The sequence below is a fragment of the Phoxinus phoxinus genome (genome assembly GCF_949152265.1).
Source record: "Phoxinus phoxinus genome assembly, chromosome: 2".
NCBI classification, from domain to species: domain Eukaryota; kingdom Metazoa; phylum Chordata; class Actinopteri; order Cypriniformes; family Leuciscidae; genus Phoxinus; species Phoxinus phoxinus.
In genome coordinates this window covers 47,555,519-47,571,410 of record NC_136877.1, presented here as the reverse complement: position 1 = coordinate 47,571,410, position 15,892 = coordinate 47,555,519, and the positions used below count along the sequence as shown (strand labels likewise).

At 43.2% G+C, this 15,892-nt stretch overlaps 1 protein-coding gene across 1 annotated transcript; it reads right to left on the bottom strand.

The window, feature by feature from the left end:
* Positions 1 to 4,285: 4,285 nt before the first annotated feature.
* LOC306984386 (uncharacterized protein) lies at positions 4,286 to 8,396 on the bottom strand (the record flags this gene model as incomplete). The annotated part of the gene is made up of 3 exons (XM_079585696.1): positions 4,286 to 4,808; positions 4,893 to 5,028; positions 6,399 to 8,396. The coding sequence occupies one exon, from the start codon at positions 8,394 to 8,396 to the stop codon at positions 6,660 to 6,662; it is 1,737 nt and encodes a 578-aa protein (XP_079441822.1). The 3' UTR covers positions 4,286 to 4,808; positions 4,893 to 5,028; positions 6,399 to 6,659.
* Positions 8,397 to 15,892: the final 7,496 nt, after the last annotated feature.

The window sequence follows — 15,892 nt, the reverse complement described above, 5'->3', positions numbered from 1 at the left end:
GAACATAACACATACCGAATCATACCGAAACCGTGAACCTAAAACCGTGATACAAACAGAACTGTGAGCTATTTGAAATGTTGCAGCCCTAGTACAGTGTCACAGTCGGATGATGATTCAGAGTGAGAGGTTTTAGTGGCGAAAAAGGCCGAACCCACCATTTTCGGGAAGACTGGCGGTGAGAATTCAGCTGGTTGAGGTAGTGCTGTAAGGAGACGAATTCCATGAACTGCGAATGTTGCAGTCGCTACCCCATAACTGCGGGGAACACGAAGTTTGCCGACAGTGCAGGCACTTCACAGTTTAAACCCAATACTCTATTTAATAACAATCTTATCCTCAAGCATAGAGTATGCGGTGTTAATAAATCAACTGCCGGTTGCTTTGAGAAGACAAGAGGCTGTAACGTTAAATCAGAGCGCAAAGGCATTGTAATTTCTGCATCCATTATCAAAGTATTTATTAGTAATACACTGGAAATTTGTAGAAATGTGAATATTTGGTTAGTATGTTGATTTACGGTGTGTGCTCCTAAATTTCCTGGCTGTGCTCCTAAAATTTTCAGTTAGGGGCCACTGTGCTCCTAGGGAAAAAAGTTAGTCTGGAGCCCTGGATTATGCTTTCTTACCAGGTTCTTCAAAAAGTCTAGTCACAATCAATCACAACAATATTTGTGAATCCTCTGTTTTGCATATACGATCACAATAGTTTAGAATATATTATGCGATAAAATTTCTAATTGGAAGCCTGCAGTCTGACGATTCTGGCACCGACAACAACACAAGATGATATTTTAAGCTCATTATGTAGCCGAATCTGTGTTGGTTTGTATTGGCTGCCTCCAGTTTTCCCTTTGTTTTGCCTCCAGCTAATGCTGTGACATAATTGTAACGTCGGCGCAAAAAGGGTCTAAAGACAGTACGACAGTAAAAAAAAAAAGACAGATGATTTAACAAGATCCAGAGTTTAGAGCATAGATTGAGGGTTTATAATAGATTGTGATGATGAACCATGTGAAGTGAAGTGACGCCTCACCGTGGTTGAGAATGATGTTTCCTTCAGTGGCGAGCCTACAGGGAGCGTGTACAACTCATACTTACCTGGCAGGGGAGACACCATGATCATGAAGGTGGTTCACCCAGGGCGAGGCTCAGCCATTGCACTCCGGTTGTGCTGACCCCTGCGAATTCCCCAAATGTGGGAATCTCGACTGCATAATTTCTGGTAGTGGGGGACTGCGTTCGCGCTCTCCCCTGATTTACTGGTACAATAATAGAATTGAAACGTGCTCCGTTTCTAAATAGTTACTTCATTTATTTATCATTTAAGGCTGCAGTTGATGCAGTTTTATTGATTTTCTTTATTTAGGATAATGCATTAATCTGTACCAGGGACAAAACCTAGTGTGTTGTAGGAAAATCCCTAATGTTAGTTAGGATATAATTAAGAAGTTGCCTTTTCCACAACATAGTAGTTTAAAAAATCGGACAAATAATACAATTAATTGTGAATTTATATAAAATATTAGTTGCATGAAATATAGAATATTAAAACATAACAATATAAGCAATATTCAGAGTAAAGCTTTGGAAGAATTACACAACCGTATTCCTAGTTGAAATTCACAATAGTTTATTTGTGTGCGTCCACAACTGGTAAAATATTCATAACTTGTGTACACGGTTTAGTCCGATCCTTTTGAGGTGGACATTATTTTCATCAGACAAAAACTGTTCCTTTGTACTTTCTGTGTCCCTGAGTTGTTAGGTTGCGGAGCGTCCAAGAGAAGCAAGATTAACTGTGTGTTTTCTTTTGTACAGTGTGGCTCTGGACAGGATCGCTCTGCTGTGTGAGACGTCTGTGCAGATTCAGGGAGTTTTGCTGAGTCTTTGGATCTGGCATCACAGTGCACACACATTTTAGTCGACTGCAGGTTGATGAGTCTCTTCTGACAACTGATGAAATCCTGGAGTGTCTTGGTGATATTTGGTGAAGAAATACCCAGATTGCTCAGAATCGGATCCTCTACTAATTATGCAGTGCTGAATTCTCTTGTATGCTTTCGTGAGGTTTCTTCGACTGAGCAATTCGAGGTGACTCCTGTACCGGTAAGAGATGAGTCTTGGTTTGAGTTTTCTGGAGTGGCCTCATTCTGCTCTGTAGCTCGGAGGACTGCCCAACCTTGATCCGTCACATTTGTGGCTGACAAGACCTCCTGATGAACTCATTAACACACCTGGAGTTGATTTTCAGGATCAGAATCCAAAGTTTGCTGAGTTCAGGATCATCACAGTCACTCTCTGCTGCACACGCTGACCTTCTGATGTTTCAGTGGAGACACTCGAGCCTTTCCTCCACAATCAGGATAAAGCCACAGCTGATTAATTAAGCAGTTAATCAGCCGGTTCTTTCTGGAGTCCAGCAAGCGGGCGGCTGAGTAACACTTACTGAACTTCAACTTTTGCACCAAAAGACGACTCAGATGAATCTCCTTTGTGTGGCTGAACAGAGCATTAAAAAAAAAAATGCTGTCAGATGATGCTGTGGACGAGGACTTCTTTGATGATGCTGTGGACTCAGATTTGATCACCTCTAGTAAGTGAGTGTCATCCAGCAATGAGGGGTCATTCATAGAAGAGCTTGATTTCTGTGTAACAAATATAAGTCATAACATTCTGATTTAACTTTTTTTTTTTTCATGAATGAAGTAATGTGCTGAAATTTGTATTTGATTTAATGTTGTGATTCAGACAACTAACTTGATTCTTCCTGTCATAAATGAACTTCCTAAATCTTTTCATTTGCACACGGGTGTAATAGCCACCGGCTGACAGAGCTTCTGGATCGAATCCCTCAAACTGAAAATCCTCTGGCCTTCTGGACAGAACGCTGGCTATAGAGATCCCACATCTCCTGAAAAGTATGGTTCTCGGACCCTTTCTGTCCATAAACACATTGGTGGATGTTGAGTACAGTTAAGAGTTGTGGAAAGCTCTCTGCGTACTCTGCCATCTTTTATCCAGTGATTTTGTATGTTCCCCTTTCCATGTTTGTTAGAGAGTTCTTCTCTGTGCTTGTCAACTAAACTGCAAATGCATCAATTGCAAAATTAGAAACTTTGCAAAGACGAAAAGATTATAGGCTACACAGTTATAACAACCATATATGTCTATTAATATATAGAGATTATTTGTTTTCAGCTTTTTTTTTTTTTTTTTTTTGATGACTTTTAAGCTTTACATAAAATATGCATACCACATCATGTGACACAAGCCAGTGAAACGGGGCATTGAGCTATTGGCCAAATGTGAGTACCAACTTCCCCAGACACTGCTGTTGTGATGGTGCTGGGATCCCATCAGCGTGAAGTGCTCGTTCAGCGTGGGCTCTTTCAGCAGAGGAAAACTTATCCTCTCTCTGTAGGAACATTTGGGCCTCATTGGTCGCCACAGCATTTTGGAAAAGCCACAACCGTACAGAAAACGCATTCAGGCTGGAAAGTGACCAGACCTTAGACAGCGAAGACTGTAACCACACACTCCAACTCTCCAGGGAAAAAAAACACAGAGCTGTGAAAACTGCCGAGGGATCTTTCCCTTCCACCACTCCAGGACATTCGGGAGGATGAAACCACAGCCTGTCATCCTTCAGGACTTTACTGCACCTCGTGTTGCCGTGCTTGTCTTGATAAGAATTTGTCCTCTGAAAGAATCTCCTTTTACTTCTAATAAATGAGGATCGTCCATGAAGGAAAAGCTTCCAGCTCATTGATGGAAGAGCTCGACATCTGTGTAACAAATATGAAACATCACAAGTAATGCTCTAAGATTTTCTTTTATAAAATTTTTACGAGCCCCTGCTCTTTTTCTTGTTTTCCCTTTTCTCTTTTTTTCTGATAAGTTGTCAGTTGGATGGAGGCGGAGCCGGATTATCATTCCTATTTAAAAGCTCAAGAAAGCCTCAGGAAACCTGTTGTTAGTGGTTTTGGAGTTTGTTTTTCTTTTCTCGTGTACAGGATGGTGAGTTTGTGTTTGTTTAGTTATATTAGAATAGATGGAAAGTCTAGGTAAGTAAGCTGACCCGGAAGACCCTTTTGTGTTTGTTATTTTTCTCGGGAGTTAGGAAAGTTTTAACTCAGAGTTGTAGTTTAGATTAGTTAGCTCACCAGTCCTTAACTTCTGTATGTTTATACTTAACTTGTTTGCTTGTTTTGTTACTTTTTGCTGCCAATTAATTTGCTGCTTTTTTTTTTTTTTTTTCTGGCCATTTCTTATGTTTTGCCATTTTTCTGAACGGCTTATGTTTGTCCCTAATCTGGTTCGTAACAGAAATGCTTCCTGATATGTTTTTTATTTTTATTTTTATTAAATGCAAATCACATTACAAATAAGAAACATGACAATAGTCCAACATATTGTATAGCTCACGGGCCTGGGACTGAGAGTCCAAGACAATGTCCACTGCCTTTTTAAAGTCTTAAAAATCCTCAAAAGTCGGTCCAGCAAGGTCTGTGGATTTTTTTTCTTCTTTTTTTTTTACTTTTTGTGGCCATTTTTCGCTCATGGTTGTTCCCAGTTTGCAGGTCAGCCTGAAGGGTCCTGTGCATGCTGTACCACTGCCACATCTTCAGGAACGTGAATGACCTGAAGTGGCCCTGCCCATAATTGGCACTGTCCACTTTTATCTCGAGGTGGCAGGAGACCTGTGGAAATATCTGCACATATCTCAGCAGGAGACCCTTCATCCAGTCGCCATGGCTCGTTTTTCTGTCAGGCTGGTGGCGTTATTTTATGTGAAGATCTAGGACACTAAAATACCAAGAAGGATAATTAATTTATGAGAAAACAAATCATGAAAATGTTTTATTCTGTTTAGTGCAACATGCTTATTACTACTTAATGTAGCCAACATCATTCTCCACCAGCCATTTAAAACTTTGGCCGTTATACTTCCCAGAGATCAGATAAATCTGGCTGAGGTACTGCACCTCTGTTGATGTCCAGGTGATGGGCTGACATTTCCTTTTAACTGAACACAGAAATTGTAATTACTTTAATGACGAGCACAAAACAGGGTGGAAACGCATCATCAGCCCTAGTGCCAAGATATTGCCCACAATCCGTCTTTTTATCCTGAACCGTGTTCCTGTCAAAGCACGTGTGGCGAGATGCCAGTGCCTTGGCCTCCTTTGAAGCCTTAAGGCCCCAATCACACCAAAAGCGTTTTTCAGGTTCGAAAACGCGAGGCGCACAGCACTGCACCGATCACACAGAACGGTCAGTGCACTGCATTTTTTATGTTGCTAGGCATCCACCAAAACAGCTGTCCTGTCAGTCAAGTAAACGTCAACCTTTTATTAACTTTATTTACTTTCTGTTAACATTGTGGTAGTTACGGTTTGTGAAGTTTTTAAGCTCCTGGTAACTCGCAAGAGCACCAAGTTTATCCTCCATCGTACTCTCCGGGCGTCCAAAACAACTGTAGCTTTCATCACAACAACGGAAGACCCACCTCTCCATTCATTCGATTGGACAGTAGAAAAAAACGAGATGACGTCAGGGGGCTTTTTCCGCTCAGTTGCTTTTTTTTTTGCTTTTTTTTTACTGCAAAAATGCGAGTTGCAGCAGTGGATCAGTGGCCGCATAAACAACGCGCAGAATGCTCACTGCCATAGGAAAACAATTTTAAAAAGGCACCTCACTGCAAAAAAAAAACGTGTTTGGTGTGATCGGGGCCTAAGAAGGCATTGTTGCCTATTTTGTGGCACACTTGTTTCTAAAAAGCTCAAGGTGGGCAACAATGGATCCATGTTAAACGCACCTGTAGGAAACTGTTAGGACTATTTACCCTTATGGACTTTTTTTTTTTTTTTATCATGTCTGTGGTAATGGCAACTGCATAAATTTTGGCGCAAAAGTGTGTATTTTTATTTGCATTTTACTATTACACGACACAAAATAGTTACATTTAGGAGACAAAAATGTCCCCATTGAAAGCCATTAAAATGGCTATTTTTAATCCCAAGGCCATTTAACATGACCACAGTTTTACTACAAATACCATGGTTGAACTATGGTCAGTTTAGCAAAACCATGGTCAATTTGCGGTTGTCATGGTTGAACTATATTAACCATGTTTTTATTATTTATAGTAAAAACATGGTTAATTATCACAAGAGCTGTCAAAAGAACAGCCATTTAAAGGGACTGTAGCTGATGCTTTTCATTCAGACAATTTTTGGAAGAGCGATCGCAGTTAAACTTCGTAATTCGTCAATAAAAGCAAAACATTTTGTGTGAATATTATAATATATAATATCACAAAAGCTCGTTGACAGGTTGTCAGAAATGAGATTCTGACAATAGCGTAGTATATTTGCATAGCTACTTCTGGCGCACCTGATTGGTAGTCTACAGTCAGGAGTCGGGACTGTAGACAGTTGCGGCCTCGCTCTCGGCCAATCGGAAGGCCGAATTCCGGATATCCATTCGTGCGACTGAAGAGTGCATTGCCCCAGCATGCCGAGTAGAGACTGTCAAATTGCTGGATGTTATGGTCATGGAGGTCAAGCTTGCTCCAGGCGCTGATGACCCTCTGCCTTGTAGGGTCACTGAGAGCAAGCTTTCCCTCCTCCAACACAATTTCAACAAGAATGTTACTCAGCTCTTCAACATGTTGGTACCCAGGGAGGTGATTTGGGCCACACACATCCTCCACACAGGATCTAGCTCTGCAGCCACAACCTGGTCAGTGAGACGCAGATTTCTCCTGAGTGGAGTCAAGCGGTCTCTCTCACTCTCAGAGGTGTAGCCCACATCGTCATCCTCCGGGGATTCATCTGGCTGGTTGGCAGAAGCTTCATCGTCCTCCACACGCAGCGTCTCTCTGGTGTGAGCGTAATTGTCAGGAGCACTGAAAGTGTCTGACGACTGGGCAAACAGATACTCCAGTCCAATATGCTCGTCACCAGGGGGAACAGGCGGCCTGTAATTAGCCGGCGGTGGCTGGGTGGAGGATGGAGGCAAACTACGAGGGACTCTCTTTTTTAGTTTCCTGGTTCCTGCCAGAGACGGAGTGACCTCATACTGCACTTGAGGCCGGCTGGTGTGGGGCCGTTCATCAGGAAGCTCCGGTGCTGGGGGTTGGCTGGTGCCAGAAAGAGACTGCTGACGGCGTAGGATGGATAGGCCTTGATCGGTGACATTTCTGGCCGACAAGGCTTCCTGTCTCCTGATGAACTCGGCAACACTTTTGGTGTTAACTTTCAAGATGGGAATACCGAGCTTGCTAAGTTCAGGGTCATCAACAGTCACCCTTTGCTGGACACGCTGGTACAGCCTGGTGACCTCCTGCTTTTGCGGCGACCCACGAGTCTTCGCTCCACAGTTGGGATGAAGCCACAGCTGTTTAATGAGGCAGTACATCAGGCGGTTCTTCCTTGAGTCCAGCAGGTGGGCAGCTAAGTACCTTTTGCTGAACTTCAGCTTTTGCACTATGGAAGACTCTGCCGGATCTCCATTCGTACGACTGAAGAGTGCATTGCCCCAGCGTGCTGAGTAAAGACTGTCGAAATGCTGGATGTTGCGGTCGTTGAGGTCAAGCTTGCTCCAGGCGCTGATGACCCTCTGCCTTGTATGGTCACTAAGAGCAAGCTTTCCCTCCTCCAACGCAATTTCGACGAGAGCTTTACTCAGCTCTTCAACATTTTGGTACCCAGGGAGGTGATTGGGGCCACACACATCCTCCACACAGGGATCTAGCTCTGCAGCCACAACCTGATCAGTGAGGCACAGATTTCTCCTGAGTGGAGTCAAGCGGTCTCTCTCACTGTCAGAAGTGTAGCCCACATCGTCGTCCTCCGGGGATTCGTCTGGCTGGTTGGCAGAAGCTTCATCGTCCTCTTCATCCTCATCCACACGCAGCGTCTCTCTGGTGTGAGCGTAATGGTCAGGAGCACTGAAAGTGTCTGACGACTGGGCAAACAGATACTCCAGTCCAATACGCTCCTCACCAGGGGGAACAGGCGGCCTGTAATTAGCCTCCTCCACACTCCCAAAAAGCTCCTGGCACCTCTGGTTGAGCCGATGGATAAGAGGTGATATGTAGACCTGGTGCATCCTCCCCTTTTGGCCTTTAACCGCTGCTGACTCCCGATTGCTGTTCCAGTGTGCAATCCCAGCCAGCAGATACACTTGGAAGGGAACAGCGGCACAGTGGGGCCCAGGAATCATGCTGGGCAGAAAGGAGTGAAAGCCTTCCAGGCTATTGCTGCCTCTTACCGTTGTGTACCGCGGAAGGCACACCGTTACGTGTGATGTACTTTGTAACGGTGTACATATTCCTCCCTGGTGGGTCCTGGAGGCACTCCAGATGTTTCTGCTGGTTCTGCCAGACATGATCCACTGTTGCTGGGTCCTTAAATAAATGCACCTGGTTCTCGTTCATCCCTGCTGCTCCCTTCAGGACATCAATTGTACTTTGGACGCGTACAAAAGTCTCCTGACGTAATGGCTGAGGTCGTACTTGGTGACGTAGGTGTCGATCAGCTGACCATCAGTCAGGGAGTCATAGTGGGTTGAGTGTCCTGCACGTATGGCCTGCAAGAGCAGTGCCATGTCGTCTTTATTGTACGAGAAGACGGCAGCAGAGAGTGCAGACTTAAACAGGGCATACTTTGGATGATGATCCGTCCTGACGGCGGCATCAAACCGGTGTATCCAGTGAAAAATGTCCAGCCGTATCAGCATGCCAGCCTCTGCCCAGTTGCTAAACAGCTGCTCCAACGAAGAAATTGGTGTATCCAATGACCCTCACTGTTTTAGTGTTTATTTTGGGGAGAGGGATGCCTGCCTTGCACAGGATTGGGTCATCCACCAAGACCCGGTGCTGGATCCTGTCATAGGCCTTGAGGATGCTGGCCTTCTCGGGGCTGGAGCGAGAGGCCTTAGGGGAGCGCAGCCACAGCAATTTGACAAGCACATACATTAGCCTGTTGTGCTGCGGGCTGATGTCCTGCTGTGCTGGCGCGTACCTTTTGGCCATCTTAACTTTCTGGACCACGGCGGCATCTGCAAGGTCATCCCTCTTTTTATGGCAGTACAACGTGTTGCCCCAGTGTGTGCGGTACAGCTGGTTGTATTTCTGTGGCTGCTTGTCGTGCTCCTCCTCCACATTCCAGGCGTCGAGGACCTTGTTCCTTTGCGCAATGTTGAGAAGCAGCTTCTGGTCTGTCAAGCTGACCTCCACCAGTGCAGTACAGAATGCCTCCAGCTTCTGAAACCTGGGCAGAGAATTGTTACTGCAGACATCCTCCTGTAAAACATACACAGAGACACACACACACAGAGGGAGAGAAAAGTAGGTAAGTTCCAATGCATACAATGTCTTGTTTTTCAGCGGTCACATTTATCACTGTATTCTCTTCTATCAGACAAGTAGGTACTCTACTTACAAAGGCAGGAGGGTTGACCGTAGCAGTCTCACTTCTGGTAAGTGTGAAGATGCCCTCAAGAGAGAAGGACTCCCCCCGTGCTCTGGCTGAAAAGATATTCGAGCCCACATCCGGTTAGACTTCAGGACGCGCCGCCTTCTAATGACGTCCCTGTACATTTGGATGGGCATAAAGAGGCCTCTCTCGCTGTCCTCCTTCAGCCAAGGGATGTCTGCAGATGGGATGCCATCACTTTGTGGTGATGTCTTCCTCCTTCATGACAAGCCACTGTCTAACAGCCTCCTGAGCCATCTTTCGCTCGTGGTCGGTCCCAGCTTGAGGGTCGGCCTGAAGGCGCTTGTGCAGACTGTACCACTGCCACAACTCCAGGAACGTGAATGACATGAAGCGTCCCTGCCCATAAATGGCCCTGTCCACGTTGATCTCGAGGTGGCAGGAGACCTGTGGAAGCAGTTGCGCATATTTTAGGAGGTAATCCTTTACCCACTTTTCATTAATGGCTCTTCTCTCTGGTTGGCAGCTCTCTTTGACACGGCGATCAAGGACACTAAAATATGACAAAGCATAATTAATTTGTGAAAAACATACTGAACATAGTTTGATTCTGTTTAGTGCAACATGCTTACTATTTAATGTATCCAACATTTTCCATCAGCCATTTGAAACTTTTGCCATTGTACTTCCCAAACGTGATGATCAGTTGACCCAGACACTGCACCTCCGTTGGAGTTGACGTGATCAACTTGCACCTCTTTTTAGCTGAAGACAGAAATTGTTAGGCCTTTGATAACACGCAAGAACAAACGCTCTAGTGCACAACAGTAGGTTATCATGCCTGTGGAGGAAAAGTCATCTTTCTCTCTCTCTGTAGGAACGGGCCTCATTGGTCGCCACAGCGTTTTGGAAAAGCCACAATGGTACAGAAAGCATTAAGGCTGGAATGTGCTGTGCAGACAGACCTTGGACAGTGAAGACTGTAACGACACACTCCAACTCTCCAGGGAAAAAACAAAGCTCTGAAAACGTCCACCACTCCAGGACATTCAGGAGAATGAAACCACAGCCTGTCATCCTTCAGGACTTTCCTCCACCTCGTGTTGCCGTGCTTGTCTTGATCAGACATTGTCCTTTGAAAGAATCCCCTTTCACCTCTAATAAATGAGGATCGTCCATGAAGGAAAAGCTTCCAGCTCATTGATGGAAGAGCTGATTATCATACATTCTCACTTCTTTGACTGAAGACAGAAATTGTAATGACTTTAATGAGTACAAAAAAATTCTATGCTGCTGTGTAAACATAGGGTGGATAATGAAATCTCATCATAATGAAACACACAGAGGGAAAAAATATTCTTACCAAGCAGCTGGCAGCGGGAGTTGAGGCTGTCAATGCGCGACACAGAGTAGACTCTGTTGTGCCGACCTCTGCCCCCTAACACGGCGTCCGAGCTGCGGTCGGAGTTCCACCGATGAGGTAGACCTGGTAAGGGCGTGCCGCACAGTGGGGACCTGAACATCACAACAACAGGTATTATCAGAATGAAACAAAAGGGACATGTTGTCTTTTTTGCTGTTAGATTCCTTAGATTACCTGGAATCATATGGGGCAGCGACTTGTGGAACCCCTCCAGGCTGTTGCTCCCACGCAGGCCCTTGTAATACGGCAGGTCCACAACGTTGATAGTCGTGGTGCGAGCAACCCGGTACATGGCCATCCCTGGTAGGTCCTGGATGCATTCCAGGTGTCGCCGCTGGCTGGCCCACATCTCATCAATGGCTGCTGTAAACACAAAAACATACATGGTGAGCTGTTGTCATTTTGCACATATTGACATTGTGTGTGTGTGTGTGTGTGTGTGTGTGTGTGTTTCTTACCAGGGGACTTGAAGAGGCTGACACCCCTCTCGTCAAGCCCTGCTGAGCTCTTCAATGACCAGGTGGACAAGACGAAATGTCTCCTGGGCACCGAGGGTGAGACGCCAGACATGATGTTTGAGCTGGTCCCGGGAGATGCTACGCTGGACCACTTCCTCGTCCGTCACCACCTCCATTGTGGCTGGGTCTCTGGCCCTGACAGCCATGATCAGGAGCTGGAGGTCCTTGCGGTTATAGGCAAGGCAAGTTTATTTATATAGCACATTTCATACACAATGGTAATTCAAAGTGCTTTACATTGAAGAAATTAAAATAATCAAAAGAAATAAGAATAATTAAAAAACAGTTTAGAATAAAAAAATTAAATAAAATACATCGAAGAAATTAAAATAATCAAAAGAAATAAAAATAATTAAAACCAGCACTGGCATTATAGGCCAGCACTGCTCCGTCCAGCGCAGACTTGAAGGCGGCATACTTAAATGCAGTTCAGAGTAGGATCAAGTTTCTCTCTGCGAAAAATAATGTGTGTGTTTTAACGTGTGTGTATAGAGATGCGCGGTTGGCGGTACAGCCGCGGATGACGTTTAATTAAATTCAGGCGAGTGGCGGTTGAACCAATTAAATGAAAAAAATTTATAGCCTACATTGATAAATATTGTTACCTACATCCGGAAAAAAACTAGCACACTTTGAAATGGTCACATATTCATCAGGCAGTAATTCTAAACCTGCAAGCTATGAGCCCAACTGTCAGTATTGGAGCTAGGATGTCATGAGTTAGGTTTGACTCTCTCTCTCCCCCTCTCCTTTCCTTCCCACCTGTTTGCTATCGCAATCAGCGCGCCCTCTGGTTGAGCCCTCACCTGTTCCTCTCATCTTTTCATGCTATTTAATGCCTCCCTGTCTTTGGTTCTTTTGTAAGATTATTGTTATATGCTACTCGCTCATGTTCACATCTCTCGTCTGTTCATCACTTTTTCTGGAAGCCGTTTTGCCTTGCCTTGTCGTGTCTGATCTGTTTTGTCGTGTTGGTCTCATCTGTTTTCTGTCCAGTTCCTTGCTGCACGGGAGTGACCTTCTGGACGCTGTCTGTGCTGCTGAGTGTGAGGACTGGGGCTGTTTCGCTCGCCACTGCCTACCCGCTACGAGCTCAGACGTCTGACTGTTTCTGAAGACTGTCTTTATTGATACCTGTGTTACGTCCCAGATCTGCATCACCTTTTCACTGTGATCAGCAGTCTGCCTTAGTTCCTTTTTGACATAATAAACTTGACTGATCTGCACCTTTGCGTTTGGGTTCTCTCTCCGTTCCCTGACATAGGAGGCCTAAACCTCATGTTGATGAGACCAGGCACGGCGATATTTTCAACAGGCCCACCCAAAACTTTTAATATATTTTAATTTAGTCAAGAATTATTAAAAATCGGCAAAAAAGATCATAATTTGTGCTAAAATAGTCTACATGTTTAGTTTTCAAAGTTTCATAGGACGTCCTCCCTGTATAAACGAAGCATTTTTATCAAGCTCTAAATAGGGCTGGTTGTGGATCCAATTTGCGTTAAAGGTTCTGTTAATCTTCGTGGATGAACGTGAATTGGCGGTAGCCTGTTATCTCGTAGTAGCCTATAGTGCTTTTCTAGAGACTCTTTACAATGTTTTACATGACAGATGACAAGTTCTGTGCACGAGTATTGATTGAAACTGTCGGGCAGTGTTGTTGATCTGTATAGTTGAAAACTTTAAACAATTAAACAGAATAGTGAAATATTCGGCCTCATGTTATACGAGCAGAACTAAACTATGTTTTGTGGAAATATTAGATTCCTGATCAATTTTACAGTCTATAGCCCTTGGGTATATAGAGAGATGCGCTAAAGCACAGCTGTGGTGCGTAATTGAGTTTCTAAAGCGCACTTCTTTGGTCAGAACCAAGGACACCGTCCTATGCACCGAAACTTTTAACAATGCAACAAAATATTTAAAGAGCATCAAGCTATTAAAATCTCTATTGTAAGCACAGATAATATAACAATTTATTAATCAGTCATTTTTATTAGATTAAACCGTGATTTGACAACGTTTTTAATTTAACGCCCACCCACGATTGGTCTGGGCCATCCCGTGTACATGAACATACCGGTAATGAACATGCTCCTGACAAACTACATTTTTCTCTTATTTTCAGTCTCTCCCATTCACTTTCAATGGCCCATTGCAACACTACAAGTTTAACTCTGTGCCATTTCGTACAAAAAAAAAGGTTTTCAAAACAAACTTCATGGTGAAAAAATAAAGTAGACTAGTGTGATCAACAATGCCAATTTTCTTCATATTTAATTTAATATTTCCAAAATTATATATAAAAAAAAAACAATGCTTTTTTTACTCCAATTAGATACCCACTCTCAGATAAATGAGGCCTACCATTAATCGGATACAAATAGAAATATAAAACCAATCCTAATTGAAAGAGAACAAGTTGACAAAAAGATTGGATCCAATATTGGGTGATAATATAGCATAATGAGCGATTTATAAGCTATTTTTGACCGGGAACATCATAGGTGTTATAGGGTTTTGAACACCACACAGGGGTTAAGAAAATTAACTCTGACTTACTTCTGATCCTCTCAGGTTTTTTGTACTGGTGAGGAGAGTGTTTGTCTTTCTTTTGCAGGTTCTCCTCGCAGTGGCTCTCCACACCTTGGCCATGCCTCCACCTCCACACTCCCTCAGTGTGATTCCTCATCAGGCGGATCACCAGCTCCACACCTCGCCTAACATTAAAGCACAATCAATGGGCAGACGTGTGGCAGATCTGACCAGAGCTGTGAGAAAAGGAATTTGCTGAGGGGACTTTCTCTTTAGTCTAGTTTTTTTTGTAGTGCGTATACTAGGGCTGCACGATATTGAAGAGATATGCGATAACTCATTAAATAATGCAATATTCGATACGATAATGCTTAGTGTGTAAAATAAACATAAATTATATGACCTTCATACTTGTTGCGACAAGACAACATCCGTACAACTGAAAGTGAACAGCAGTGTTTTACTGTAGCATATAAGTGTAATTTTAACATCAGTTTAAACCACGGGGTTTAGGGTAGTCCTATATTAGGTTTATTTAACAACATAAACTGAATAATCAAATGTAAAAAAAAAAAACATTGCTCAGTTTTCACTGTATGAAGTAAACATACTGATTCTTAAAGCTATAAAAGTTATCTAGCCAAGAGCAGTGAGTAATTTTCTCTTTGTCTTTTGTTCATGACCCCATTTATTGCCAGCCCCTGCAATATACATATCGCAATATAGACATTTGCGATATTTTGATTTCGATATATTGTGCAGCCCTAGAGTATACTGTTTTTTTTGTTCGTTTTTTCCTTCCAGACTAAATCACTCGTCCTAGAGCAACATGTCAGCCAATGACATTTACAGCTGGGGAGACTGGACTGATTTTCTACTTTACTGTTTGCATAAACTAACCAGTTAAAATCTGTAACACATTCTTCCTTTTATATTAGCCATCGACTTCCATAGTAGGAACAAATATATATTATGGGAGTCAACGGGTGCCATCAACTGTCTGGTTACCAACATTCTTTAACATTTAATCTTTTGTGTTCAACAGAAGAAAGAAATGTATACAGGTTTAAAATAACATAAGGATCAGTAAATGATGACACAATTTTCGTTTTTGGGTGTACTATGCCTTTAAATTAATGAGAAAGCATCCAGGAACTGCTACAAGACAAATAAGCTTAAAATAAGAAAACACAAACAAAGTTAATAAAGAAATAAGCTTTACCTCAATAAAAGAAAGGTGGCTGAAAAGGCACTTAACATTGTCATGTGTATCCATACTGGGTTCACTGTTTTTAGTCCACGGTTTGTGGAAAAAGAACTGAACAGTGAACACACACACACACACAGTCTATCTCTCCCCTTCTCCTGCATTTGTTGATCCCCCACATTAGTGAAGTTAGCTAGTCCCAGATACAATTCAATATACCAACAATCCCCTGCTTTTACAGTTAAGATAATTATAATGTTAATGATAACGTAAATGCTGCTTTTACTTACCAGGTAACGTTACGATACCATCTGACTCATTTTCTGTAACGTTAATGTTCGTGTTACCCGTGGCGACAGTAGCTTCAGGGGCAGGCTTACGAAAACACTCAAATGGTGTAGTTTGACTTTGCTTTCGGTTTCATAATATCTCCTTTAGATTAGTTAATTTCAAACTTGCACCAAAAACGACCGCCAACCAACTGTGTTGGTGACGTCAGATCCAGATAACAGGCCACGGAAGCCCCAATGGTCCAAAATTCAGTGCTTCACAAAACAGACGGGGAGAATTTATTAATGAAAATGTGAAAGATGTCTTATAAAACGATGTTGTTACGTATCATCGCGCTTTTTTAAGTTGGTACGGAAATCCTTGACATTTCCTAGTGGATATACGGCGTATACCTGCGTATCACGTATACACCTCTGGATGGGGGTGGAGCCGGATTATTCCCAATGTTGGAATTTTTTTTTTTTTTTTTTTGG